The 27,906-nt window shown below is 43.5% G+C and overlaps 2 protein-coding genes and 1 long non-coding RNA gene across 9 annotated transcripts in view; 1 reads left to right on the forward strand and 2 right to left on the reverse strand.

Annotated features, from left to right (window-relative positions):
- The window catches only part of Cdc5l (cell division cycle 5-like (S. pombe)), a 41,821-nt gene extending 35,081 nt beyond the window's left edge, over positions 1 to 6,740 (reverse strand). Inside the window, exons 1-2 of one of the 2 annotated variants that reach the window (NM_152810.2) lie at positions 6,424 to 6,740; positions 972 to 1,075 (exon numbers count right to left, since the gene is read on the reverse strand). In NM_152810.2, the coding sequence (NP_690023.1) occupies positions 972 to 1,075; positions 6,424 to 6,468 (149 nt within the window). In that variant the 5' untranslated portion in view covers positions 6,469 to 6,740. The remainder of the gene's footprint in view (positions 1 to 971; positions 1,076 to 6,423) is intronic. The other variant, XM_017317643.2, reaches the window with a different exon arrangement.
- Positions 6,741 to 6,863: 123 nt separating this feature from the next.
- Positions 6,864 to 15,577, forward strand: B230354K17Rik (RIKEN cDNA B230354K17 gene). 2 transcript variants are annotated; one of them, NR_130960.1, is made up of 3 exons: positions 6,864 to 7,260; positions 9,116 to 10,222; positions 12,164 to 15,577. It is a non-coding gene; the product is annotated as an RIKEN cDNA B230354K17 gene (long non-coding RNA). The 2 variants fall into 2 exon arrangements; NR_130961.1 differs by having other exon boundaries at positions 9,116 to 9,257.
- A 685-nt stretch (positions 15,578 to 16,262) lies between these two features.
- The window catches only part of Spats1 (spermatogenesis associated, serine-rich 1), a 31,879-nt gene continuing 20,235 nt past the window's right edge, over positions 16,263 to 27,906 (reverse strand). Inside the window, exons 2-5 of one of the 5 annotated variants that reach the window (XM_011246605.2) lie at positions 27,124 to 27,244; positions 25,711 to 25,773; positions 22,468 to 22,583; positions 16,263 to 19,116 (exon numbers count right to left, since the gene is read on the reverse strand). In XM_011246605.2, the coding sequence (XP_011244907.1) occupies positions 18,914 to 19,116; positions 22,468 to 22,583; positions 25,711 to 25,773; positions 27,124 to 27,244 (503 nt within the window). In that variant the 3' untranslated portion in view covers positions 16,263 to 18,913. Of the gene's footprint in view, positions 19,117 to 21,969; positions 22,225 to 22,467; positions 22,584 to 25,710; positions 25,774 to 27,123; positions 27,245 to 27,906 lie in introns of those variants that run through there. The other 4 variants (NM_001357831.1, NM_027649.3, NM_001357832.1 and 1 more) reach the window with 4 other exon arrangements.

The following is a 27,906-nucleotide window of genomic DNA, read 5'->3' on the forward strand; positions in this document are numbered from 1 at the left end:
AACTGTGTTGTTTTCTTTTGGGTTTTTTTTTTTGGGGGGGGGGGTGGTGGTGAGGCAGGGTTTCTCTGTGTAGCCCTGGCTGTCCTGGAACTCCACCTGTAGACCAGGCTGGCCTTGAACTCAGAAATCCACCTGTAGACCAGGCTGGCCTTGAACTCAGAAATCCACCTGTAGACCAGGCTGGCCTGGTACTCAGAGATCTGCCTGCCTCCGCCTTCCATGCTGGGATCAAAGGCGTACATCACCACACCTAGCACTTGTTCTTATTTTTTCTGAAGTTCTAAAAGTATCTAGGAAAAAATAGCACCTTATATTATTTATATTACAATTTCACTGCACTTCCTTATGTTTGAGTCCCACAGCGTCTTCAATTACTTCTCTAAGCATCCGCTTAAACCCACTAAGTGTTCCAGAGCTGTGTGCTTCCATCTGCTGTGCTTTAAATTTAAAGTAGAACTCCTAGGGCATCCGCCATCTTCTAAGGTCTGCCCAATCTGCCTTGTCTATCAGGTATTTAGCTGAGTGAGAATCTGTCCACACTGCCACGGGTGCTCAAGCTAGGCTGAAGCTTAATGGCTTAAGGCCGCTAAGAGGAAGGGAATCAAACTACTGCAGCCTAGGAGCCACTTCCTTCTGCTCTGTATCTGACCCTTTCCACCATCTACCTAAGATTCTGCATTGTCTCACAAGGTACTCTCAAATAAAAATACTAACTCACCTGGACAAGGATTCACAACTGATCAATCAGTGCTAAGCTGTGAGAAAACAGGCAGGGTAAAGAGAAGGAAAAATGGTTTGCTCAAGACACAGGAAGCAAGTGGTAAGTACATTTATTTAAAGGCAGCTCTCTCCATACTTCCCTCCATATCACAGTTCATGCTCTTGGGGGTGGGGGAGATGAAATGAGCCATCTCACTCATCACAGTGGGAATCGGGATCATGTTGGTTTCCACTTACTGACAGGTACATACCATCTGGCTTTGCACTGCTTTGCCGATTTCCTATGCAGCAATGAGGCAATCCTAGACCACTGGTTTTTCCCATATTTCATTACCGCTGCTTTCAGAATTTCATCCTAGAAGAGTTACCAAAGAGAATACATTCAGTCACACACCTCCAAATGAAGAAAAGCAAATCTTAAGTTAGTACCTGCAGAGTTCCTATAAGAGACACACACGATCATTTAAAAAAAGAGAGAGAGATGGAAACTTATTAACAGTTAATGATAACTAGCATAGAAGAAGCAGAAGGAGATGACTGGGAGGCAGCTCAGTGGTTAAAGAGCGTGTACTGTTCTTTGCAGACAATCTGAGTTCAATTCCCAGTACCCTCATCAGGCAGCTCACCTATAACTCCAGCCCTAGGGGGGGTCCAAAGCCTCTAGTCACAGAAGGCGCCCGTACTCATGTACAGATGCATAATTTTAAAAGTAAAAATATATTTTTAAAAAAGATTTATTTCCTGATAAACAGCTTCAGTGCAGTAGCTGGATATAAAATTAACTCAAACAAATCAATGGCCTTTCTCTACACAAAAGATAAACGGGCTGAGAAAGAAATTAGGGAAACAACACCCATCACAATAGGCACAAATAATATAAAATACCTTGGTGTGACTCTAACTAAGGAAGTGAAAGATCTGTATGATAAGAACTTAAAGTCTCTGAAGAAAGAAATTGAAGATCTCAGAAGATAGAAAGATCTCCCATGCTCATGGATTAGCAGGATTAATATAGTCAAAATGGCTATCCTTCCGAAAGCAATCTACAGATTCAATGCAATCCCCATCAAAATTCCAACTCAATTCTTCACTGAGTTAGAAAGGGCAATTTGCAAATTCATCTGGAATAATAAAAAACCTAGGATAGCAAAAACTATTCTCAACAATAAAAGAACCTCTGGTGGAATCACCATCCCTGACCTCAAGGTGTACTACAGAGCAATTGTGATAAAAACTGCATGGTACTGGTACAGAGAAGAACAGGTAAATCAATGGAATAGAATTGAAGACCCAGAAATGAATCCACACACCTATGGTCACTTGATCTTTGACAAGGGAGCTAAAACCACCCACTGGAAAAAAGACAGCATTTTCAACAAATGGTGCTGGCACAACTGGCGGTTATCATATAGAAAAATGCGAATTGATCCATTCCTTTTTTTGTTTGCTTGTTTGTTTTTTGAGACAGGGTGTCTCTGTGTAGTCTTGGTTGTCCTGGAACTCACTCTGTAGACCAGGCTGGCCTCAAACTCAGAAATCTGCCTGCCTCTGCCTCCTGAGTGCTGGGATTAAAGGCATGTGCCACCACCACATCCAGATGAATTGATCCATTCTTATCTCCTTGTACAAAGCTCAAGTCTAAATGGATCAAAGAACTCCACATAAAACCAGAGACACTGAAATTTATAGAGGAGAAAGTGGGGAAAAGTCTTGAAGATATGGACACTGGGGAAAAATTCCTAAACAGAACAGCAATGGCTTGTGCTATAAGATCAAGAATTGACAAATGGGACCTCATGAAATTGCAAAACTTCTATAAGGCAAAAGACACTGTCAAACACAAAAAGGCCACCAACAGACTGGGAAAGGATTTTTACCAATCCTAAATCTGATAGGGGACTAATATCCAATATATACAAAGAGCTCAAGAAGCTGGACTCCAGAAATTCAAATAACCCCATTAAGAAATGGGGTACATAGCTAAACAAAGAATTCTCAAGTGAGGAATACCGAAGGGCTGAGAAGCACCTGAAAAAATGTTCAACATCCTTAATCATCAGGGAAATGCAAATCAAAACAACCTTGAGATTCCACCTCACACCAGTCAGAATGGCTAAGATCAAAAATTCAGGTGACAGCAGATGCTGGCGAGGATGTGGAGAAAGAGGAACACTCCTCCATTGCTGGTGGGATTGCAAGCTTGTACAACCACTCTGGAAATCAGTCTGGCGATTCCTTAGAAAATTGGACATAGTACTACCAGAAGATCCAGCAATACCTCTCCTGGGCATATGTTCCAATTGGTAAGAAGGACACATGCTCCACTATGTTCATAGCAGCCTTATTTATAATAGCCAGAAGCTAGAAAGAACCCAGATGTCCCTCAACAGAGGAATGGGTACAAAAAATGTGGTACATTTACACAATGGAGTACTCCTCAGCTATTAAAAACAATGAATTTATGAAATTCTTGGGCAAATGGATGGATCCTTAGTGAGGTAACCCACTCACAAAAGAACTCACATGATATGCACTCACTGATAAGTGGATATTAGCCCAGAAACTTAGAATACTCAAGATACAAGGTGCAAAACAGAAGAAAATCAAAAAGAACGAAGACCAAAGTGTGGATACTTCATTCCTCCTTAGAATAGGGAACAAAACACCCATGGAAGGTGTTACAGAGACAAAGTTTGGAGCTAAGACGAAAGGATGGACTATCCAGAGACTACCCAACCCAGGGATTCATCCCATAATCAGCCACCAAACCCAGACACTATTGCACATGCCAGCAAGATTTTGCTGTAAAGACCCTGATATAGCTGTGTCGGGTGAGGCTATGCCAGTGTCTGGCAAATACAGAAGTGGATGTTCACAGTCATCTATAGGATGGAACACAGGGCCCTTGCTGGTGTGTCACCCAACTTCCCTATTTTCTTCTGTATAAAAAGTTTGATGCTCGATTTGACAAATTACATTCAGATTCTACACAACGTCTCCTGTGTGCATCTGTCTGTCATTCCATACGACGCTTTGCCCACCCGAGACTGGAGACCCGTTCCACACAGACAAAGGGGCCCAGAGGGTCTGCGGCAATGGCCTAGTTGGCCATCATTGGGAAGAGAGACCCAGTTTGGTCTTGCAAACTTTATATGCCCCAGTACAGGGGAATGCCAGGGCCAAGAAATGGGAGTGGGTGGGTAGGGGAGCAGGGTGGGAGGGAGGGTATAGGGAACTTTTGGGATAGCATTTGAAATGTAAATAAAGAAAATATGTAATAAAAAAAGGATTTATTTATTTATTTATTTATTTTACGTATATGAATACACTGTAGCTGTAGATGGTTGTGAGCCATCATATGGTTGCTGGGAACTGAACTCAGGACCTCTGCTCACTCAGGCCCCTACTCGCTACTGCCCAAAGATTTATTTATTATTAAACATAAGTATACTGTAGCTGTCTTCAGACACACCAGAAGAGGACATCAGATCTCATTACAGGTGGTTTTGAGCCATCATGTGGTTGGCTGAGATATTAACTCAGGACCTTCAGAAGAACAGTCAGTGCTCTTAACTGCTGGCTCACCAGCCACAGAAAAAAAAAAAAAAAAAAAAAAAACAGAAAAAAAGGACATCTTACCTGGCCCTCAACAAACTGGAGGTGGAAAAAGTCAATGTTAAAAACACTACTTTATGACAGACAAAATTATTCACTGGCATGTACCTGCCATTCTCCTCACAAAGTTCACATACATTTATATATTTTCTCAAAACAAGAACAAAAAATTTCCTGACTATCTACCTTGAAGCAGGTCTTCTATACTTCTGGAGAGAGAATCAAAGAAGAAACTTGAGACTCTGGTTCAACACAGTTCCTCTCTGGCAGGCATCCTACTCACAACAGCCCAGGATCCACAGCTCCTCTACCTCATCAGTCAGCGCCCTGTCTACCTACTCCAATCTCTAAAAACCATTTCACCAGAGTACCCAAAGTATAGCCCAATCCCCAGACATCCTGCCACGCGAGCTCACAGACCTAAGAGTCATAGATGAATGCACTTGAGCACTTTACTTTTAGGCTTTTTCTACAATGAACTTGAATTGCCTGTCTTCTACATAAAACCCTCCACTCCATCTTCTCTCCCACTGCTAACTGGTAGCATACCCACCTAGCATACTTTAAGTCCTGGATTAGATTCCCATAAGACTTTACACATGACAGTACACACCTCTTATGCCAGAACAGGAGAGGTAGAAGCAGGAGGATCAGATGTTAAGGGTCACTCTCATCTACATAGCAAGTTCAAAGTCAATCTAAGCTACATAAGACCCTATCTCAGACAGACAGACATCGACACACAGACACACACACACACTCTGCTGGGTTTTGGCCATTATAGAGGAATCCTGATGTTACTTGATTTTGTGACTCTGCTTCTTCCTCAGAAGCCAACTCTTCTAGTTTAAATTGTCTTAGTGCATGCAAGTCCCTTTTCAGTGCCTCCATTTGTAACTTTGGTAAAGTTTTTCAAAACTTCAACGCATCTTCAACCAAATACATACAACAGGTACCTATCCTACAAGATTCATTCCCAAACATCACCAAGAAACCTGCTTCATACTAGAATGCCAAAGCCTGGTCCTACTATACTGCTGTCTGATGAAGACAACAGCAACTCATTTTTTTTACTGAAAGCCTACTAATGTACCCAGCTGCGTTCACAATGTTCCAAACTGGCAACTCGTTTCAAGAGCTTAAATACAATTATTTATTTGTCTTATAAAAATGAGTAATCTGAGGCTCTCAGAAGTAACTCAGCCGGAGCCACACAAAAGTGCTTGTGAAAACAAAGCTGTAGTAAATGAAAAATAGGTGCCACCAAACCACTAAACAACTAACTCTCAACGGGACGACCAACGAATGGGCCAGGAGGACTCTAAGAAGTGTTCTCAGCTAAGTTTGGAGCATGTTCAGAAAGATGCCAAAGCAATAAGGAGCTATCTCAAGAACGCACAAGACAGACGGAAAGGTGCTCATACATTCGGCGCACTCGATTAAATGCACGTTAACTTAATTTCTATTTTACTTCCTTCCTTCTGCTGTTCCGCTCACCGTGACATAATCTACAACATTTCTGGACGCAAACACCACCGTAGGTAAGTTTGTCCTAACTGGCTTCTATCCCGGCAAGGGTGGCGTGACTGGAAAGGTAAGAGAAAGGACCCAGGTCCTAAGATAAGCAGAGAGGTGCAGACGTAAACGGGCAGCCTGTCCGGCTGTAAAGAAGTCACGGAAAAAACAAAGTTGCAGCCACAACGGCTTCTAACAGAGCGAAGCGCTGTGCACGAGCTGAGATCGAAAGGAGCTGGAGAAACACCAGGCTCCGGGGGAGGTCCGGTCGGCGGCCACCGGGCTGCAGAAGACACCGAGGGGGCGCGTCCCTAACTGATCAAATAAGTGATCAAGGGCCTAGCAAATGCCAAGCGAGGAGCGCCGGGCGACAAGTCGCGACCTCGCCCCCGGGGTGAGCCAGGTGACCCGAGCCCGCACCCATGCACCGCGAGGGTCCCCGGGGTCCGCGCAGTCGCCGCCCCGCACCGCAGACCCCCGCGGGACAGCCACGGCTCCCGGAGCTTCCCCGCGCGTGCGCACACGCTACCAGAGCCGGCGGAGGGCTGCGGACGGCGGGAAAAGCTGCCTCACCTCCGTGTTCCTCCACACTCCCCCTTTGATCATAATCCGGGGCATCTTAGCGGCAGAGTGTCCCGGCAAGGGAGCCGAGGAGAGCTTCGAGAAAGTAGTAACGGCGCTCCGGGCACGGGACGCAAAAGGCCACTTCCTCCCAAGAGCGACCTTCTGCTTTGAAGAGCTCTGCGCAGGCGCGGCGTGGGCAGCCCCGGGAAATCTCGCGAGATCTTAGCGGCCGAAGGCAAAAGACGCGGGCGGCCAGGCTGCAACCTTAAGACTGATGGAGACTAATCAAACCGCAGGTGCCAAGGCGCCCGACGTGTCGCGCGCAGGTCCGAGACTAGGGTGAAGGAAAACAAAACTCTCGCGAGATGCCAGAGTTGGAACTTGACCGGGAACGCAGTGAAGGGATTGGTCCTGACGTCACGCGGAGGGCAGTGCCGGGGGTGGGGAATAAATGTGAGGGGTGTGGCGTTCCTCAGCACGCTTGGTCCCCAGGGAGCGCTGTTTGTTTGTTTGTTTGCTTGTTTGTTTGTCTGTTTGTTTAACGGAGCGCTGCGCTGGGCATCCCGGCGACCGACGAGGACTTCGCTGAGTCCTCGGGGAGATGCAAACGAGTCCGTTCTCTTTCTAGGAGCTCCAACTCGCAGCGCCAAGCGCCGAGGATGCCGGACGGACTCAAGATCCTAACTCTAACCTGAGGGACTGAGCGACTGCTCGCCCCAAAGTGTTCGCTCTCCTTCCTGGAAGAGCCACAAGGGGTTCGAGGCGACGCCCTAGGGACCCTTGGGAAGCGTCACGTCAGCCGCTTTCCCTCATCCCTCGCTGTTGGGTGTCTGTGGAACAAACTCGGTGAGTTGCGGGAGTCTCGCCCCTGGAATCCGGGGTCGTCCTCTGAAGAGTGGAACAAACAACTTGTTCATCAAATCAGAGGGCGGCTGCGAGTCCACAAAGTCTCGGTGAAGTGGAAATTGTCAGACTCTCTGCCATCTCCTCTCTCTTTTCCCACGCAGATTTCTCCACTATTCCAGAGCAATTAATTACTTGGTGTCACCCCAGGTCCCTAGGGAAAGATTTTATTCCGTGCATAGCGGCTCTGGTTTGTTGTCACTGTTCATGCTTCCGTTTGCCCCTTCTAGAAGACATGACGGATTTTCCGATTCGATTTTTGTTACGATTTTTTTCCTTGAAATAGGAAATTGTATCAAAATATCACTGCTTTCAGTTGAGAGGGAGGTAGTGTAGTGTTATGAAGAACACTTGGGTTTAGTGACCTACAATCTCATTTCACTCCTGTCATCTGACAGGATGACAGGTTAACAAGCCATTTTCTGCCTCTGGTACTCTTTGCAATGCTCTCTTGTAAAGATGTGTAACCATTACCTCCTGCCAACATCACTTAGTTGTATGGTTTTTATCCCACACACCCAGGTCACACACCATTTGGTTGACCAGATCAAAGCAAATCTGAACACTCCTCTCTGGGGATCTTAACGCTAGGATCCAAAAGAGGTCAGTGTTTCTGCTAGCTGATAAGCCTCTAACCTACCAATTGTGTGGCACCTAACAATTGTATTTTGAACTACATGGTCCCTGGATCTAGAACATTCCCAAGTCGTAACTACTTCCATATCCCCCTTTTGGATTTAGTCATTGAAGTTAGCTTTCCATTATTTGTAATCGAGAGGCCTAATAAATCCACAGTTGAACCAGTCCTCTTTCACATAGGCTATTCCAAAGGATCATGACAGTGACTTCTTCCACTCAACATTCTGTCATCTTTATGCTAACTTTAAAAAAGGTATCTCTTCCTTAAAACATGTTAATGTCACCTGCTAGAAAATTGTTACAAAGGATTGGTATTTTGACAACAGAACATACTTCATCAACCTATTGAGATCTATCCTTGTCTGTGGTGTGGATTCAAGTCAGATGCTCCAATATTGCCCCTTTTATTATGTGAATTAGTCCTCCAAGTGCCATGTAGGCCCCTCTCTGCACAGCAGCCCTGGCAACTGTCTTTGAACATAGGTGGTGTGTCCTTAGGATGCAGTATCTGAGATTAGCGCCCCATATCCAGAAACAAAGAGATAGGTTCCACATCTTCCTCACTCAGCCAACATACATTTTCCCAAATGTCCCTCAGAAAGTCAGTTGCATGGGAAACTCTATAAATACATGTTTCATGATTACTTCACTTCAAACAAACAAAAAAAGACCCCACATTTCCCATCCTCTACTTTACCAAAATGAAAGCCAATAAGAACTTGTAAAATGAGGAAGTCTCTTTTTCCCTGTTGTGAGTTGAAATACATCTCCAAGTGGATACATTCCCATCCTAACTCTTGGTACCTATACATGTGAACTCATTTGGAAATATTGTGGAGTCTTCACAGATGTGATTGGGTTAAGATGAGACCATACTAGTGTGAACTCTCCAGCCAGCTATCTAAGGAAAGTGGTGTGTACTTTTAATTCTGAGCCATTCACCACAGTTCCTCTTACTGCGCTGATCATGCCTGGATTCCTGTATATCTGACTGATCCGTGGCGTGGGGATCTGCTTTAAAACAAGTTAGTTATGCTCCAGAATACACATATACAAAAGGATTCATTGGAATGATTTTGGAGCTGTCATAGTTGTCACACACAGTTACACTATTCAAAATAAACACTTGAAAATGATGTTTGATAACTCCCTTCTATAGTTTTCAGGACTGTGATGACTATTCTTCGTTGTCAACTTGACTATATCTGGAATCACCTACAACCCAGAAATGGAGAAGAGCACACCTGTGAGAGATTGTCTGCTTAAAGTGGATGAATCCACTTCTAGTCCAGACCTTTGAGGTAGGAAGACACACATTTTTAATCTCAATCTCGAGGTGGGAAGACACAAGTCTTTAATCCAAATCTTAAGAGATGTCTTTTGTGAACATATGAGCCATACTTTCAGCTGGATGTCTGTATAAGGACGTAAAAGAAGGAAGCTTTTACTCTTTGTCTATCTGCTCTTGCCTTGCTAGCACATCCATTCCCTCACTGGTATTACAACCTACTTCTGGATTGCAGCATATACTGAAGACCACCTGAGACATGCAGCCTTGTGGGACTGAGCAACCACTAGATTTTTAGACTTTTTATTGTTGGATTAGCTGGACTACAGAGGAAGGAGAGAGAGATTGATTCCATAAGTTCTGTGACTCTAAAGAACCCTGACTAATACAGATTTTGGTACCAGAAGTGGTTCTAGAGAAGCAGAAGTATAAGGATGAATCTTTTAAGTATCTGGAATAGGCATTTCAATTCGCCGGCACCTTCAGCTACTGAAGTCTCTCCAGTCACCCCCTCTCCTGGGAGCTTGGAGAGTACTGAAGGCCCATGGTATGAACTGTATTACAAACTTAAAGAGATAAATGAATTTGATTATCCTGGCTCACCAATTGTGAGCGACAATGGATTAGGTGACCCTGTATATGAAACTTTTGACAGTTTGGGGGAAAATAAGGAAAATGATGCTGCTGGTTGGTTGCTTTTAGCATCTCTGGATAAACTGATAAAGGATAGGAATGAGCTCCGGGATAAAATTAACCAACTGCAGAATATGGTGAAGGACAACAAAGAACTTAATGATAAAATTGACCATCTTCAGATGCTCATAAACAATCTAAAGGTTTCTAAGTGTGCCCTGGAAAAGAATCTTCTCTCCAGCAGCCACAAAGCTCAGTTTATGGAAAACCAAACTGAAGCTCTCATTATTCGGTTAGCCGAGTTACAGGGAAAATTCAAGTCCCAGCCTCGGAAAGTGTCAGCAGGTAAAGTAAGAGCATTAATTGGTAAAGAATGGGATCCTATAACTTGGGATGGAGATGTGTGGGAGGACCCTATTGAATCTGAGAACTTTGAATCTTCAGATTCTCAAGTGTTTATCTCACCTGAGGAAGTAGTACCCTCAGCCCCACCCCTTGAAATACTGCCTTTTTCACCTTTCACTGAGGAAATTAATCCTTTGTTATCTATTAAACCAGCAGTGGCTATCTCTAAAGGAAATGCCAAGCAAGACAATACTGATGTCCCTGAGAGCCTCAAAATAGTTGCCTTTAGACCTACAACCAGACTTAAGGCAAAGCAGGCTCCTAGAGGGGACATAGAGAGTGTGGTGCATGAGGAAGTGTGCTATACTACTAAGGAGCTTAATGAGTTTACTAATTCATTCAAGCAGAAGTCTGGGGAATATGTGTGGGAATGGATTTTAAGGGTGTGGGATAATGGTGGAAGGAACATAAAACTGGATTCGGCTAAGTTTATTGACATGGGCCCTCTGAGTGGAGATTCTAGGTTCAATATGGAAGCTCGCACAGTTCAAAAAGGTGTCAAAAGTTTGTTTGAATGGTTGGCTGAAGTGTTTGTCAAAAGATGGCCTACTGAGAAGGAATTGGAGATGCCTGATATCCCTTGGCTTAGTGTTGATGAAGGGATTTTAAGGCTCAGGGAAATTGCAATGCTAGAGTGGATATATTGTGTAAAACCTAGTGCTCAACAATGGGAAGGCCCAGAAGACATGCCCTTCACTAATCCAATAAGACGCAAAATGGTGAGAGGGGCACCAGCACATTTGAAGAGTTTTGTTCTCTCCCTTTTGCTTGTGCCAAACCTTAGGGTTGGAGATGCTGCTACTCAATTGGATGAATTAAATGCAATGGGCTTAATTGGGCCCCGGGGTAGCAGGAGCCCAGTGGCAGCACTGAATTGACAAAAGTAAGGCGATCATAACTATTGTATGAGCAGCATAGACAACACAATGTTCATAATGGCATGACTTGTATGGACCTTTGGTACTGGCTCATCAGTCATGGTGTTTCCAGGCATGAAGTGGATAAGAAGCCTACTGAATATTTGATCTATATAAGTGGAAAAATTCTCAAACAAATGAAAGAAAGGCTACTTTGAATCATGGCACAAGGCAATCTCAGTCACTGAATCAATTTTCAGATGTGAGCCAGTTTGCAGACCCAGAACCCCCTTGAATAAAGGAGTAACCAAGTTCCCCTGAGGAAGGACCTTAATAAAATACCTTAAAGTTTTACTGTTAATCATTCTCCAGTCTTTCCCCAGAGGGAGATAGGGCTTTTTACAAGGGGAACTGTACACTGGAGGAAAGGAAACAATTAGACTTTCCAGGGTCTATTGGATATTGGTTCTGAATTGACACTGAATCTGGGAGATCCCAAGTAACACTGTAACCCTCCAGTTAGAGGTGGGACTTCTGTAGGCCAGGTAATTATTGGAGTTTTGGCTGAAGTCCTACTCAAAGTAGGTCCCTAAACTCATCCTGTGGTTATTCCCCCAGTTCCAGAGTTTTTAATTGAGATACATATATTTAGAAGGCAGAATTCTCACATTGATTCCCTGACCTGTGGAGTAGAGCTATTATGGCTGGAAAGGCTAAATGGAAGCCTTTAGAGTTGCCTCTGCCAAAGAAAATAGTGAATCAAAAACAGTATCATATCCCTAGAGGAACTGCAGAAATTAGTGCCACCATCAAGTTCTTGAAAGATGCAAGGGTGGTGGTTTCTACTACATCTCCATTTAACTATGCTATCTGCCCAGTTAAGTGACAGTTGACCATCAAAACCTCAATCAAGTATTAACTCCAATTGCAGCTTCTGTACCAGATGTAGTGTCCTTACTTGAGCAAATTAACACATCTGGTACATGGTCTTCAGCTACTGATCATGCAAATGCCTTTTTCTCAGAACCTGTTCGTAAGGACTACCAGATGCAGTTCCCTTTCAGATGGAAGGCCAGCAGTATACCTTTACAGTTTTACCTCAAGGATATATAGACTCTCCTGTTCTGTGTCATAACTTAGTTAGAAGGGAACTTGATTGTCTGACTCTTCCACAAAATATCACATTGGTGCACTATATTGACGATATTATGCTGACTGGACCAAGTGAACTGGATGTAGCTACTCATTGGTAACAACAGATATGAATCAGAAGATAGGAAAAATTCAAGAACTGTCTACAACAGTGAAATCCTTAGGAGTCCAGTGGTGTGGGGAATGCAGAGATATTCCTTGTAAGGTGAAGAATAAATAATTGCAGTTGACCCCACCCCCCACCAAGAAAGAAGCATAATGTTTAGTGGGCCTATTTGGCTTCTGGAAGCATTACAACTCTCACATGGGTTTGTTACTCCAGGCCATATACTAAGTGACTTGGAAAGCTGTTAGTTTTGTGTGGGGCCTGGGACAGGAGAAGGCTCAACAGATCCAGGCTACTGTGCAGGCTGTTCTACCACTTGGATGACATGATCCAGCAGACCCAATGGTACTTGAGGTGTCAGTGACAGAACGGGAATGCTGTTTGGAGCTTTGGCATACCAATAGGTGAATCACAGAAAAGACCTTTGAGATTTTGGAACAAGGCTCTACCGTCATCTGCAGACAACTATTCTCCCTTTAAAGACAGCTCTTGGCCTGCTATTGGGCCTCAGTGGAAACTGAACATTTGACAATGAGCCAGCAAGTTACCATGCGACCAGAGCTGCCCATCATGAGCTAAGTATTATTGGACCACCAAATCATAAAGTAGGACATGCACAGCAGCAATCCATTATCAAATGGAAGTGGTATAGAGCTGGAGAGAAAGCTCAGCAGTTAAGAGCACTGACTGCTCTTCCAGAGGTCCTAAGTTCAATTCCCAGCAACTACATGGTGGCTCACAACCATCTGCAATGGGATCTGATGCCCATTTCTGATGTGTCTGAAGACAGCTATAGTATACTCGTATACACAAAACAAATAAATCTTTTTTAAAATGGAAGTGGTATATGCATGATTGAACCTGACCAGGTCCTGATGGCACAAGTGAGTCACATGAAGAAGTTGCCCAAATGCCTATGATTTCTGCTCTTGTTACAGTGCAGTCTTACTGCCAAGCATACACCTATAGTTTCATGGGGTGTTCCCTACAATCAGCGTACTGAGAAGGAGACAGCTAGGGCCTGGTTTACTGATGGTTGTGCACTTTATACAGTCACCGCCCAGAAGTAGACAGCTGGAGCATTAAAAACCCTTTTTGGGACAACTCTAAAAGATGCTGACAAAGGGAATTCTTCACAGTGGGCAGAACTTGGCCAAATGAATGATTGTTCACTGATTCACGTGCTGTAAAATGGATTGGCTGAATAGTCACGGACATGGAAAGATCATGATTGGAAAATTGGTGAGAAAAACATCTGAGGAAGACATATGTAGATGTACAGAGGATGTGAAGATATTTGTGTCCCAAGTAAATGCTCTTCAAAAGGTGACTTCAGCTAAGGAGTTCATTAATCAAGTAGATAGGATGACCTATTCTGGGGACAGTCAACCTCTTTCCCTAGCCATTCCTGTCATTGCCCAATGTCCACATGAACAAAATGGCCATGGTGGCATAGGTGGGGGTTATGCATGGGCTCAATGATACAGACTTTCACTCATCAAGACTGACCTGGCTACAGCTGTTCTGAGTGCCAAATCTGCCATGCCAACATCAGAGACCAACATTGAAACCCAGATATGATGCCATTACCTGGGGTGATCATCCAGCAACCTGGTGGGAGGCTGACCACATTGGACCATTTCCTCCACGGAAAGGACAGTGCTTTATCTTTACTGGAGTAAATAGTCTGGTTACAGATTTGCATTTCCTGCACCATAATGCTTCTGCCAAAACCACAATTTATGAACTTACAGATTGCCTTATCCATCATCATAGTATTCCACAAAGTATTGCTTCTGACCAAGGTACTCACTTCACAGCCAGAGAGAAGTGTGACAGTGGACCCATGATCATGGAATCCACTGGTCTTACCATGTTCTCCACCATCCTAAAGCAGCTGGCCAGATAGAAATATGGAATGGCCTTTTAAAGACACAGTTACAGTGCCAGTTAAGTAGCAGCAGCCTAGAGGGCTGAGGTAGGGTTCTTCAGAAGACAGTATATACTTTGAGTCAGCATCCAGTGTAAGGTACAATTTCTCCCATAGCTAGGATCCATGGGTCCAGGAATCAAGGGCTGGAAAAGGGAATATTTTCACACGCCATCACCCCTAATGAACCCTAGGGAAAAAATGCTTTCTGTTCCTGCAACCCTAAGTTCTTTGGTTCCAGAGGGAGAAGTCTCCTGCCAGGAGCTGCAACAAAAAAAAAAAAAAAAAATCCATTGAACTAGAAGCTCAGACTTAACCCCTGGCAACTTTGGGCTTCTAGTGCCCTTAAACCTACAGGTTAACAAAGGAATAGCAGTGTTAGGAGGAGTAATTGATCCAGATTACTATGGGGATATTGGATTGCTTCTCCCACAGAGGTACAAAAGACTATGTCTGGAATGCAGGAGATTCTTTAGGATGTCTCAACGTACTATTATAACATGAATTAAAGTCAATGGGAAACTACAACAACCTAATCCAGGCAAGATGACAAAGGGCACAGACCCTTCAGGAATGAAGGTATGGGTCACTTCTCCAGGGAAAGAGCCAAGACCTGCTGAGGTGCTTGCTGAGGATGGACAAAATACTTAATAGGTAGTAGAGGATGGTAGTTACAAATACCAGCCAAGGTGATGTGACCAGTTGCAGTTGCAAAAAAGGAAAAAAAAAAAAAAATGCCGGGTGGTGGTGGCACACGCCTTTAATCCCAGCACTCGGGAGGCAGAGGCAGCAGGCGGATTTCTGAGTTCGAGGCCAGCCTAGTCTACAGAGTAAGTTCCAGGATAGCCAGGATGACACACAGAGAAACACTATCTGGAAAGAAAAAAGAGAGAGAATAACAGTAATTATCATTATTTAAGTTTAAGATACTAAAAGGATGTCCCCTAAAGGACATTGCCACTTAGTCTAAATTTATAATTTGTTTTTAGTTGGACCAGGGTTGTACGAGTTATATCATGTTAGGTGTAATTATGACCTGGTTAAATATATAACGCATCTGTGATTTTACATGGAATGGTTATATTATGTTCAAGCATTATCATGACCTGATAATTGTTTTCATTTGGAAATTATGACATAAGAAGCTATGATTGTGTATCAAGTTGAAAAGAGGTGGACTTGTGATGGCTATTCTTGGTTGTCAACTTGACTATATCTGGAATAAACTACAATCCAGTAATGGAGACCACATTTGTGATTGTTTTTCTGCTTCATTTGAAGTGGGTGAATCTACTTCCAGTCTAGACCTCTAAGGTAGAAGGCATACATCTTTGATCTGAATTTTAAGGTAGGAAGACACAGGCATTTAATCCAAATCTTGAGGTAGTAAGACTCAATCCGTTTAATCTGGGCCATAACTTCAGCTGGACATCTATATAAGGACGTAGAAGAAGGAAGCTTTTGCTCTTTGTCTACTTGCTCTTGCCTTGCTAGCACATCCATTCCCTCACTGGCATTAAAGCCTACTTCTGCATTGCAGCATATACTGAAGACCAGCTGAGACTTGCACCTTAGTGGGACTGAGCAACTACTACATTCTTGGACTCTCTCTGTTCACAGCTAGCCATTGTTGGATCAGCTAGACTGTGGCCTGTAAATCATTCCAACAAATCATCTTGAGAGGGGACTGTTGGGGGGAGATTAATTCATTCTTTAGGTTCTCTGACTCTAGAGAACACTGACTAGTACAGGACTAACTCTTAAGGTATGGTCTTTTACAGATAACACCATTCTGTTTTCCTTCTCAAAGTCCTGGTATGTCTTTGCCAACTTTTCAAAAGGACCTCCTAGAATGAAGTGGTGCATTCAGGCTATCGCTGTAGTATACCATGTCTTCACCAGTGACCACCTCCATCCACATGGATTTTTTTTTCCTTTGATAAAACAAAAAAGGAGGAACTGTGGCAATGCATTGTGATAAAAATATCTCTTACATCCTAGGAGGCTGGAACTTTTGACTAGCTCTCACGGGCAGAGTTAATAATACACCCTGAGGTCACTTACTATTGCTATGCTACTATGTACTCTGCCTGTTTTTTAATCTGCCTTTAAGAGAACAATATTAAAACCAGCTTTACCTGCCTTGGGTCAACTTTTGGGATTGTTTTGTTTTGTTGGGGTTTTTGTTTGTTTTGGGTTTGGGTGGTTGTTGCTGCTATTGTTGTTGTTGCTGCTGCTGCTGTTGTTACTGTTTTTGAGACTAGGTCTTTGTGGTCCTGGCTGACCTGGAACTTGGTATGTAGACCAGACTGGCCTCCAACTCACAGAAATCCTCCTACTCCTGCCTCACAAGTGTGGGATTAAAAGTGTGAACCACGCCAGGTGGTGGCGGCGCACGCCTTTAATCCCAGCATTCGGGAGGCAGAGGCAGGCGGATTTCTGAGTTTGAGGCTAGACTGGTCTACAGAGTGAGTTCCAAGACAGCCAGGGCTATACAGAGAAAACCTGTCTCGAAAAAAAAAAAAAAAAAAAGTGTGTACCACCATGCCCAGCCCATATGATCAGCTTTTTCAGATTCGACTAATGCATAGCTATAATCTTGAGTTATCTATTCCCATAGCTATAATCTTGAGTTATCTACTCTTCCATGCCTCTGACCCAAGAGTGATGCATGTGTGCTTATACATATGTTATGATAATCATTTGCTGGAAACAGCGAATAGCCTGAAATCTGGTCTTTAAAAGGGGCAGAGTGAAGTGACATGGATACACAGTATGAACAGTGTGTACACAGAATGAGGCATGGTGGGGGGGTGATGGTTCGCAGACAGATCTAGAGCTGTAGTTCTCATTCTTCAACCCTTTAATATAGTTCCTCAGGTTATGGTGACCCCCCCCCCAATCATACAATTATTTCATTGCTACTTCATGACTATAATTTTGCTACTGTTAATGAAAGCATACTATAAATATCTGTGTTTTCCGATGGTCACAGGTGAGTCACCCCTGTGAAAGGGTCATTCAGTAACCCCAAAGGAGTTGCAACTCACAGGCTGAGAACTGCTGTGCTAGAGGTAAAGAAAGACATGAGGTGCACTCTTTCCCCTGAACCTCCAAGGACCCGACCCTGGGAGCAACTTGTCCTCCTACCTCTGCTTCTGAAGTCAGAAGAGAACCCACTTCTCTTATCAAAGACGTTTACTTTTTTTTTCTTTACTATGTATGGGTGTTCTGCTTGCGTGTATGTCTGTGCACATTTGTATGGTGCCTGAGGAGGCCAGATGGCAGTTTTAGACCCTTTGAACTGAAGTAACATGCAGTTAGGAGCTACTCTGCAGGTTCTGGGAAGCAAACCTGTATCCTCTAGCTCCACCAGTGATTATACTGACTGTGCCACCTCTCCAGCCCAGACCCCATTTCTATTTCCTACACCATGGTAGCTCTAGAAGCTAATACATTTTTCTTTTCCTTTTTAGATTTTTTTTTTTTTTTTGATGCATATGAGTGTCTTGCCTGTATGTATGTTGGATGCCTTTGAACTGGAATTACAGATGGTTGGGAGCCACCAGATGGGAGCTGGGAACCAAGCCCACCACCCTCTACAGGAGTGGTACATACTCTTAAGTACTGAACCATCTCCCCCACCCGTCCTTGTTTGTTTTGTTTTAAAGAATTTCTAAATTGGGGTCTGGAGAGATGACTCAGTGGTAATGAACACTGCCTGTCCTTCCAGAGGTTCTGAGTTCAATTCCCAGCACCCACACGGCAGCTAACAACCATCTATCTATTAAGGGATCTGATGCCCTCTTCTGGTGTGCAGACATCCATGCAAATAAAGCCCTAAAATATATAAAAGATCTTTTTTAAAAATTCCAAGTTGATCTGACACAGAGACCCTTTTTCACATAGTAGCTATTGGTATGCAAGAAGCACAGTCTCGGGGAATCTGGCTCCAGAAGGACAGCAGTGGTCTATCTAGCTTACGAAGGGAACTTTAAGCTGTGCCATTCTCCATTTTGCCACCATAATCACCTTCTGGAACTGGATCTGACTGAGCTGACATTTACTTACCTGAGGAAAATACTTAAATATCAACTTCTAGCTCACTGGTTTTGTTTTTGTACCTTCTCGTTTTATTTATTCCTGGAGAGGGAGCGCTGAAAACCACAGCATACACATGGAGGTCAGAAGACAGCTTTCAGGAGTCAGTTCTTCCCTTCCACAGAGGGCTATAGAGATCAAACCCACATCACTGGGCTTGCTCACTAAGTGCTTTTACCTGGTGTTGCCAGCCCTCACCTATCTTTTAACACCAAGAGACTCCACAAAAAAAACTTAATCCCAAGATTAGGGATGAAAGTCAACAGCAACATCAGGACATGGGTGGGAAGAGTGTTAGTCATTCCTTATAATGTTCCCCAAATAAATGTACTCAATTAAAGACAAGCCCTCTAGCTCCACCCCCAACACCCCTCTCATTTACACACTTGCCAGCACTGAGAAAACTGATGACCTAGCATCTTTACTTCAAAATGAATTGCATGCACCCTACCACAGTAATCAATACCATATTACAAAAACATTCTTTAAGGCTTTTTATTTATATGTAACGTTCGTGTATATGTACGCAACACATGAGAGGATGTCCGGTGAGGCAGGAAGAGGGTTTGAGACCCTCTGATGCTGGAACTACAGGGGGTTGTGAGCCTCCCTTGGGTGCTGAGAACTGAACTTGTTCCTTCTGGAAGAGCAGCGAGCACCTTTAACCGTGGAGCCATCTCCCCAGTCCCTGCAAAACAGTCTTAGTCACCTAATGTGGCTGGAGTCCAACTACCAGCTCTTTGTGGTGGATCCAATTGTGGTTTTTAATCTTTTTTCCTCAGGAATTCATCTTTGTGGGTCTCCTTTCTCGAGAGTCTCCTGTGCCCTGAGGTGGGACACTGTTCCCAAAGAGAATCTGCTTTTCCTCAGGCCCCAGGGTTCAAGAGTCATATAAGTTCACTGCTCTGTTTGGGACCAGTATCCCCCAGACCCTGAATGCACAGGTCTCATGTTATGTCTCAGAGAGGTTTTCTTTTGTCACATGAATATATTTATGCCCCAGACTTTTATGCCAATTACATCATAGGCCTTTTCATCAGCATCTGTAAAACCTGTAGTTTCATGTGAATTTCTTTTTCCAGGAAATAGTACAGGTTGATCTGTATGGATGTATAGGAAGTTTACTGAACATAGGTAAATAGGGGTTGAAATCTGCCTGACAAACAGCTCACTTGTACATCCCTCAGCTATATCCATTAGAGGGAGGTTTGTTTTGTTTTCTAATTATGTGATAATGCCATGTGGGCTTTAAGGAGTCCTATAGACAGCACCAACATCTCTCTGGGACCACTTGTATTTCCTTCACGAAGAGCTACATCATCCTGAAGGCTCACTTAGTCTCTGCATCTCCTTATGTTCTCTCCCTTATGGTCACTGTAAGTTTCTGAGTCTGGCTCAAATGTAGAATTCTGAGTTTATTTGAAATCCCATTGAAGAACTCATTTTAGTGTAGCTGTGCTCTGACTATCCATAGCAGAATTACTATCATTCATATTTGTAGCCAAATAACCATGCCACACTACTGCCTTTACTATTGGGATAGAACTATCTGTTGCCCCCTGAACACACTCTTAAGTTTGTTAGAGATAGGCACTTTTAGGCATTGGGCTATTTGGCTGATAGTTTAAGAGATTCATAGGCTGGGTTCCTTTGTACACACGCAGAAATGTTTGCCTTTCACATACAGATTCTTACAGAGTTCAAGTAGAGGAACCTCAGTGTTGAGGTTCTCAAGGCAGTGGTAGCCTCCTGGATGCTTACTGTGGGATCATCCTGCATTGGAAGGACACCAGCCATCTCTCTGAGTTCCCTGTCCCGTTCCAAATCCACTGGGAACTTGGCCCATAGGGTCACTAAAAAGTGCACCACCCCTGTCTGGCACATTCCCCAGTCAAAGTGGAAGTGCAGATACACTGTCTTTGATTGTCAGACCAAGCAAGAAAAGCCTCACAGACCTGCTGCGTGACCTTGAGAGTAAAACTGGATAGTACTTTGCCTTGTCAGTCAGTGCCACCACTGAGCTAAGTTTTGGGAGCCAATTGCTCAAGATCAAAAGGAAACAGTCCAACCAAAGTAAATCTCTCAAAATAAAACTGTGGGATGCATCTCTTAGGGAATTGTTAAGTTTCCTATTGCTATAGTTTGGATATGGCTTGGTCCCTCTGGTGATTGACCTTTACTGTTACCTTGACTAGATTTAGAAGAAACATACTCTGTGTATCTGAGGGTGTTTTCCTCAGAGACATGTAATGGAGGAGGAAAGACCCACCCTCAATATGGACAGACTCTTCCCATGGGTCACAAATGAAATAAAAATGAGAAATCCAGCTGAGCACCCAGTGGGACCAGAGGCTTCATATTGCTACTGTTGTACCTTCCCTGACTGTGATAGACCATGTACCCTAAAACGGAGAGCCAAAATAGCCCTGAAATTGCTTCTCATCTGATACAGCAATGAGAAGTGGAAAAAAAAAAATACTGTCCCCAATACAGTGACATTGAAAACTGATAGGACTGACTAGCTGATGGCACGCGCCTCTAATCCCAGCACTTGAAAGGCAGAGCCAGGCAGATCTCTTGAGTTCAAGGCCAGCCTGGTCTCCAGAGTGAATTCCAGGGCGGATAGGACTACATGGAGAAATCCTGTAGGACGAGTGGGAGAAAATGAAGAAAATTGATAGGCTTTTGATTAGGAAGAGCCTGATGAGAGGTGATCTGGTGTTTACTGTCCCTATGAGAGGTAATGCTGGTTTCAAGGAGTCTTTCAGGAGTGAATTAGATCTTTTGGGGTAGGAAGTGGGTTACTGGGAGCAGGCCTTGTGGCTCTACAGCCTGGTACTTCTCCCTGTTCATATTTGGACTGTAGATACAATGTGAGCAGTCAACCTCCTACTACCACAATTCCTTTCATGCCTGCTGCCATGTCTTCGCTACCATGGTCGACTGCATCCCTCTGGTAATGGGAGGCAAATTAAACCTTTCCTTCTTTAAGTTGCTTTTGTTAGAGTATTTTTCACAGCAAAACACACACACATACACCACACAAACATAATCCCCATATCAAAAGGAAAAAGACCTCAGAGATCCAACTTTGCCCCTCCCCCTATATGAGTGCAGAGCAGGAAGGCAGTGTCTCACCAGATACCAAATCTGCCAGCATCTTGGGCTTGGAATTTCCAGGCTCTAGAACTAGAAGAAGGAAATTCTTCTTGTTTATAAGCTACCTGGTCTCTAATATTCCGTAATAGCAGTCTGAGGAAACAGAAACACTTCCATAATGCCTGCCTGCTACCATTAACCTGCAGTGTCTGAGTAAAACCAAACATGAGCTGTATATTAGTGTCAGTGCAAATACCAAGCTTGCATTGGAAGTTTACATGTGGTTAGAAAATATCCCCCACTTCAAGAGACACATGTTTAAGGTAGTAGGTCTGAAGGTGTAAAGGAGTCTGATGTGTGTCACTGGCTGGCAAGTGGGTCAGCAAATAGAGGGAGAGGAACAAAAGCACGGGCATACATGCTACCATGGGAGAGGCTAGATGAGGGCACCCAGGTGTCTGCTTTATAATCAGTGCAACTTTTCTACACATCTTGAAAGTTTTCACAGTTGAGTGTTCAACAAGGCCAAACATAGTGATTCCTCATTCGAGTCAAACAAATGGTTTAGGACAGAGACAATGTCAAAAGCAAAGAATAAAAACACCCAGCAATGGCAGAGGCTGGCTGGGAGGGCAGTCAGCGAATGCTTGGGGGCTCAATGTCTCTGCTCATTGTTGTCTTGAAAAGTTGGAAGCACCTGTGGATAGAGGTACAGCATTAAAGAGCGCGTTCCCTCACAAGCCCAACAGCTCTCAAGCAACACATTCAACCCTCAGAGCACGGTGAGGACCTCTGCCCAGAGGACCTTCTGGAGGCAGAAGGCACACCCACTCTAGGAGACGCCCTGCCACCTCTGAGCTCCACGTGAAGCCTCCCAAAGGACTGCTCTTCTGAACTCCTCCAGTTTCTGTAGGTGGTTTGTGAGATTTTGTGAACCTACCAGTGGAGAAGAAACCATGTAGGAAGGGCATCGGCACCTGCCAGTTGTCAAGCTCCTCGACTTCTTTTATCTCGTTCTTCAAATTGTTGGCTTTTTCCTTCTCCCAGAAAGGCAGACTGCAGGAAGAACACAGTCCCACTGAGTTTGAACGTATGCCGTGTTAAATTTACAAACACCATCTATGGGAAAGGCACTGCATGACCACATGACCATAAAGTGAACGAGGCCTCCACATTAAGGAGCTGGGGAGATTGCTCAGTGAGTAAAATGAGTACGGTTAACCCCAAGGACCTGAGTTCAAACCCCAGAACCCACACAACAAGGCAGGGTGTGGTCAGCACCTAAGAATAGCACCTAAGGTTGACCTCTGACCTTGACACGTACACATTCCAACACACTAAGTAAACATAAAAATGTGGATTTAACGCCGGGTGTGGTGGCGCAGGCCTATAATCCCAGAACTTGGGAGGCAGAGGCAGGCGGATTTCTGAATTCAAGGCCAGCCTGGTCTACAAAGTGAGTTCCAGGACAGCCAGGGCTATACAGAGAAACCCTATCTTGAAAAAGAAAAAAAAAAAAAGTAGATTTTAAAAAACAGACCTAAACACAGAGTGATTCCAAAGCAATAGAATGACCTATGATATTTTAGCTAAATGCAAATGGAATAGAGCAAGATTTGTAATCTTTTAACCACTGACCCTTCTCTTCAGCCCCAGAGAGTTGTAATCTTAAGATTTATAGATATGGATGAGAGTAATGCAATTGTATAAAGCCTACCCATCCAATAACATGGGAAATAAAAGGCCACCTGCATATTTGGCTTCATAATTGAGGAAGTGGGCAGTCCAAGTGACAGAGCACAGTGTTCTCAACAAGTCTGAAGAGCCAGAGATATGTCATCAGGAAACCTTAGATGCACAGAAAAGGCGGGGCAAAATTGGGGGCGGGGAGCTACACAGAAAATGAACTTCCGAAATTTGTATACCAGTTCCCTTGAGTATTGCTGAACGTTAAGACGTTTATTATAGGGTGGGGTGCCACAGGACAATAATGTAGTCTATCATGGGCTGCGCTGGATAGTTTTATGTCATTTTGACACAAGCTAACACCATCTGAGCAGGGAACCTCAAGAAAATGCCTCCATGCTGGGCAGTGGTGGTGCAGGCCTTTAATCCCAGCACTCGGGAGGCAGAGGCAGGCGGATTTCTGAATTCGAGGCCAGCCTTGTCTACAGAGTGAGTTCCAGAACAGCAGGAAACCCTGTCTCAAAAAACCAAAAAAAAAAAAAAAAAAGAAAAAAAAAAGAGAGAAAAGAAAATGCCTCCATAAAATGGAGGTTGTTGGCAGGTCTGTAAGACATTTTCTTAGTTGGTAACTGATGTGAGAGAGCCTAGCCCATTCTGGGTAGCACCATCCTTGGGCTGGTGGGCCTAGGTTCTATAAGAGAGCAAGCTGTGAGAAGCAAGCCAGTAAGCAGCACCACGTCTGCATCAGCTCCTGCCTTTAGGTCTCCAGGTTCCTGCCCTGTTGAATTCTTGTCCTGACTTGATGAACTGTGATATGGAAGTGTACACCAAATAAGCCCTAAGGTATGAGCTGCATTGTTCCTGGCTCTCACAGAAAACTGAAAAATCCTTCTAAATCCCACCAACAAAGCGGAAAACGTCATTGATTACTACAAGCATTTGGTAAAGACTCCAAAGGGGGTAGTTAGGTACTCTATAAAACTATCCTTAGAGAAGTCCTAACAACAGTCAAAATATACTCAAAAGCATCACACCTTTAAAAACTAAAGACCAAGCTGGGCAGTGGTAACACACACTTTCAATCCTAGCAATCAGGAGGCAGAGGTAAGTAAATTACTGAGTTCAAGGCCAGCCTGGTCTACAAATCAAGTTCCAAAACAGCCAGGGCTACACAGAGAAACTCATATATGTGTATGTATGTGTATATATGTATGTATGTGTATATATACATACATACACACACATATATAATACAGTATAGCATAACACAATAGGAAAACCATCCTGCTTGGCATTTTATGATTTATACATACTATTTTCATATATTTATAAGAGGCAGTTTACAAAAACTAAAATGGGTAGGATGGTAAAATTAGGCAGTGGCTAATATTTTGAATATTCTAGAATAATGTTTATTTGAAAAGAAAGTGCAGACACGAGAAGCTTAATTATGTGTTGTAAGGAATAATGAGGCATAATGAAGGCATTAGAGGTGCCAAGTTTAAAATAAAAGGCTTTTATTCCCACCCTGCTCTGAATCCTGGTGTGTGAGACTCGGGAGCATACATGCCTACCTCACCATATTACATGAGACTATTTGTATTCAAAAATTGAGAGGGAAAAGAGGTAAATAAATACATAAATTCATGGGCAGAGCAGAAGTTTGAAATCAGGGGGCTGGGAATATAGCTCAGTAGTTAGGGGCATTGGCTGCTCTCCCAGAAGACCCTGGTTTAATGCCTTGCCAGCACCTACACTATGGCTTGAAACCATTTGTAGCTTCAGTTTCAGGGAATCTAAAACTATCTGGATATCTGGGCACTGGCACACACATGGTACAAGCAAAACACCTCTACACATAAATTTTAATTAAAAAAAATAAAATTCTATAAGCATGGAATTGGGGCCAGTGAGATGGCTCTGTGGATAATAGGGCTTGCTGCCAAGTATGACAGCGTGAGTTCAAGCCTTGAGACCCACATAGTGAAAAGAGAACCAACTTCCTAAGGCGAGGCATATGTGCCTCTATACATGCACACCCTTTTTTCTTAATTTTAGTATAAAAACAGAGGACTAGTATTTCCCTCAAGTACAAGGATATTCTATTGGCCTTCTGTTTGGTTTTGAAACACTAACCAAGTTCCCCCAGTTGGAATCATTAAATGTGTGTTTCTTTTCCAGAACACTCTAATATTCTGGAAACAGGGTATCATTGATTTTGCTCCATGTAAACTACTTTCTCATGCATACCCAAGCACACCATGGCATCTGGCAGTTGGCCAGTGTCATATGTAGAATTTGGCCCCCTCCCATGGCCAGATGCCACAGACCCTTTGACTTCCATGGGTCTCTCCAACTGTCCACCATATATATTCTGCACTGACCCTGTTGCGGGACACAAAAGGTCCCCATGGTTTCACTGACTGAAGGCCCCTCCATGGGAGAAAAGTGTTTCATTTCCACAGAGGGATCATAAACAACCTGGTGAAAAACTCACTTGGGAATTTTTGGAAGTGGCTCAAGTGGGATAAATGTGTCGAATTTTTTCTCGTAAGGTCCCCTGGGGGGAAAACAAAACAGTAAAAACAATCATAAAATTGCTATGGCTTCTAAAAGCACAGAGAGCAACACATGATCACGTCCAGAATGTGTCCTATTTTCTGGTATCAGTTCTCAAACATGAGCTTCAAGACTACAGAGAACAATGTTTCATCAAAATCATTGACTCCCACCAGACGGGTTTTCTAGATATTTTCAATATAATACAACCACTGTTTGTTCTTTCAGTTGATGACTCTTCTCTCTAATCATATTGTTCTAAGTTTGCCCCCACCTTTAAAGTCAACCCACAAACTAGTCACTAGCAATCAGACTTGGTGCGAAAGCTCCGAAGTCCACGAGTGTGTGGTAATAGACATCAAGCAAAATGAGTAACTACTATTTCTGGCTTTATCAGGTTTTAAAAGGATAATGTAATGGGTTTTGTGACATTCCCATACGTGTATATTAATGGAGTTAACTCATATGCATCCCCCCACTGCCCTCCTAACTATTGCAATTCTTCCCCAAAGAGTCTCCCTCCCAGTGACATTATGTGTGTCTGTATATATTTGTGTGTATGTGTGTGTGTGTGTGTATAAATATATATGTGTGTGATGTGTGTATATGAGTGTGTGATGTGTATATGTGTGTGTGTATATATATGTGATGTGTGTGTGTATATATATATGTGTGTGTGTGTGTATGAGTGTGTGATGTGTATATGTGTATATATATGTGTGTGTGGTGTGTGTGTGTTTAAAGTATGGTGCCTTTTTTGTGGTACTGGGAGTTAATACTAAAACCTTGCACATCAAAGCAAGTTCACCACCAATGAATTATATCCTCAGCCTTCCTTGCATCTTATAGGCACAAAGTAAGTAAATATGAACTCTTTAAGGGATTTTTGCATCCTATCTCACTGCTACCCACCCCTTTAAAAATCGTTCCTATACAGAGACTATGGAAAAGGTTCAGTGAGTATGAGATGCTGTGAAGCCAACAGGATCTGGATTTCAAATTCCCAGCACCCACATAAAAGCCAGGCACAACTGGGTATGCTTGTGACCCCAGCGATAGGGGCAGAGACAGGCAGATCCTAGATACTCACAGGCCAACTGACCTGGTCAAAATGTCAAGCTCTAGGTTCAGAGAAATCCAGTCTAAAAACATAAGTGCAGAAAGCAATAGAGAAAAACACTGTGTATCCTCCTGTGGCCTCCACATACACGTGTGTGAGTATACACTCCTGCATAAATAGGTGCTTTTAACACACACAGACACACCAAGATACGTAACAAAATACCTAAGTACTGTTAATTTACACTCAGCAGAGACGGTTAATAAAACTGGGGAATGAGCATGGACTCACAGTGAGAAGTTCACCGGAGGCAAAGTTGCTCCCGCTTTGAAGAACTCTTTACTCTGTTCTGGGAACATGTACGGATTATCCCCTGGTGTCAATTTGGGGATTCCATTTCTGGGATCAATATCTGTGGGAAATGTCAGAAAACATCACACATCAGGCTGAAGCCAATGCCCTGTCTGCTGTGAGCAACAACCTGACAGTGAACAATCCGGTCCCTTCATGTTTATCGCAAGATAAATTTGTTATCCCGCCTTAGGAAGTTAAAGTTCATGGGACTTTTTTCCCCATGCTGTGTTCTCAGATATGATTACTTAAAAACATGGAGGGCCGCAGAAGAGCAGCTGTGGAGAGCCATCCCCTGGATGAGGCGTGGCTGTTGCTCACACAGGCTCACAGCGGCTGTGCAAGATTTGCCAATTACATTTTTCAGCATAGGTTGGTTGGGAGTAGCTTCTGAGGCCCTGGGGATCTGTTGGCAGTTGATACCCTCGAGGAGAGGGACAGTCACTTTTATTTAAGAGTATGGCCACTGGTAGGGTCCCCACACCACCTCACACCAATACACATATGGACAGCCCCAGTAGAAGGTTAAAAATTCACTAATTTTTTTTTAAAAAGGAAAGATTAAGGTTGGGAAGGAGATAGGGGTGAAGGTTCCAAGAGGATCAGAGGTGGGGAGCAACGTGCAGATACAATCAAGGTACACTGGGCACATGTATAAAATTTTCAAATAATAAAAATATAAGTTAAAAGAAATAAAAACGTGACCAAGTGGTAATGGTGTAT

Source organism: Mus musculus, chromosome 17, assembly GCF_000001635.26.
Source record: "Mus musculus strain C57BL/6J chromosome 17, GRCm38.p6 C57BL/6J".
In the NCBI taxonomy this organism is placed as follows: Eukaryota; Metazoa; Chordata; class Mammalia; order Rodentia; family Muridae; genus Mus; species Mus musculus.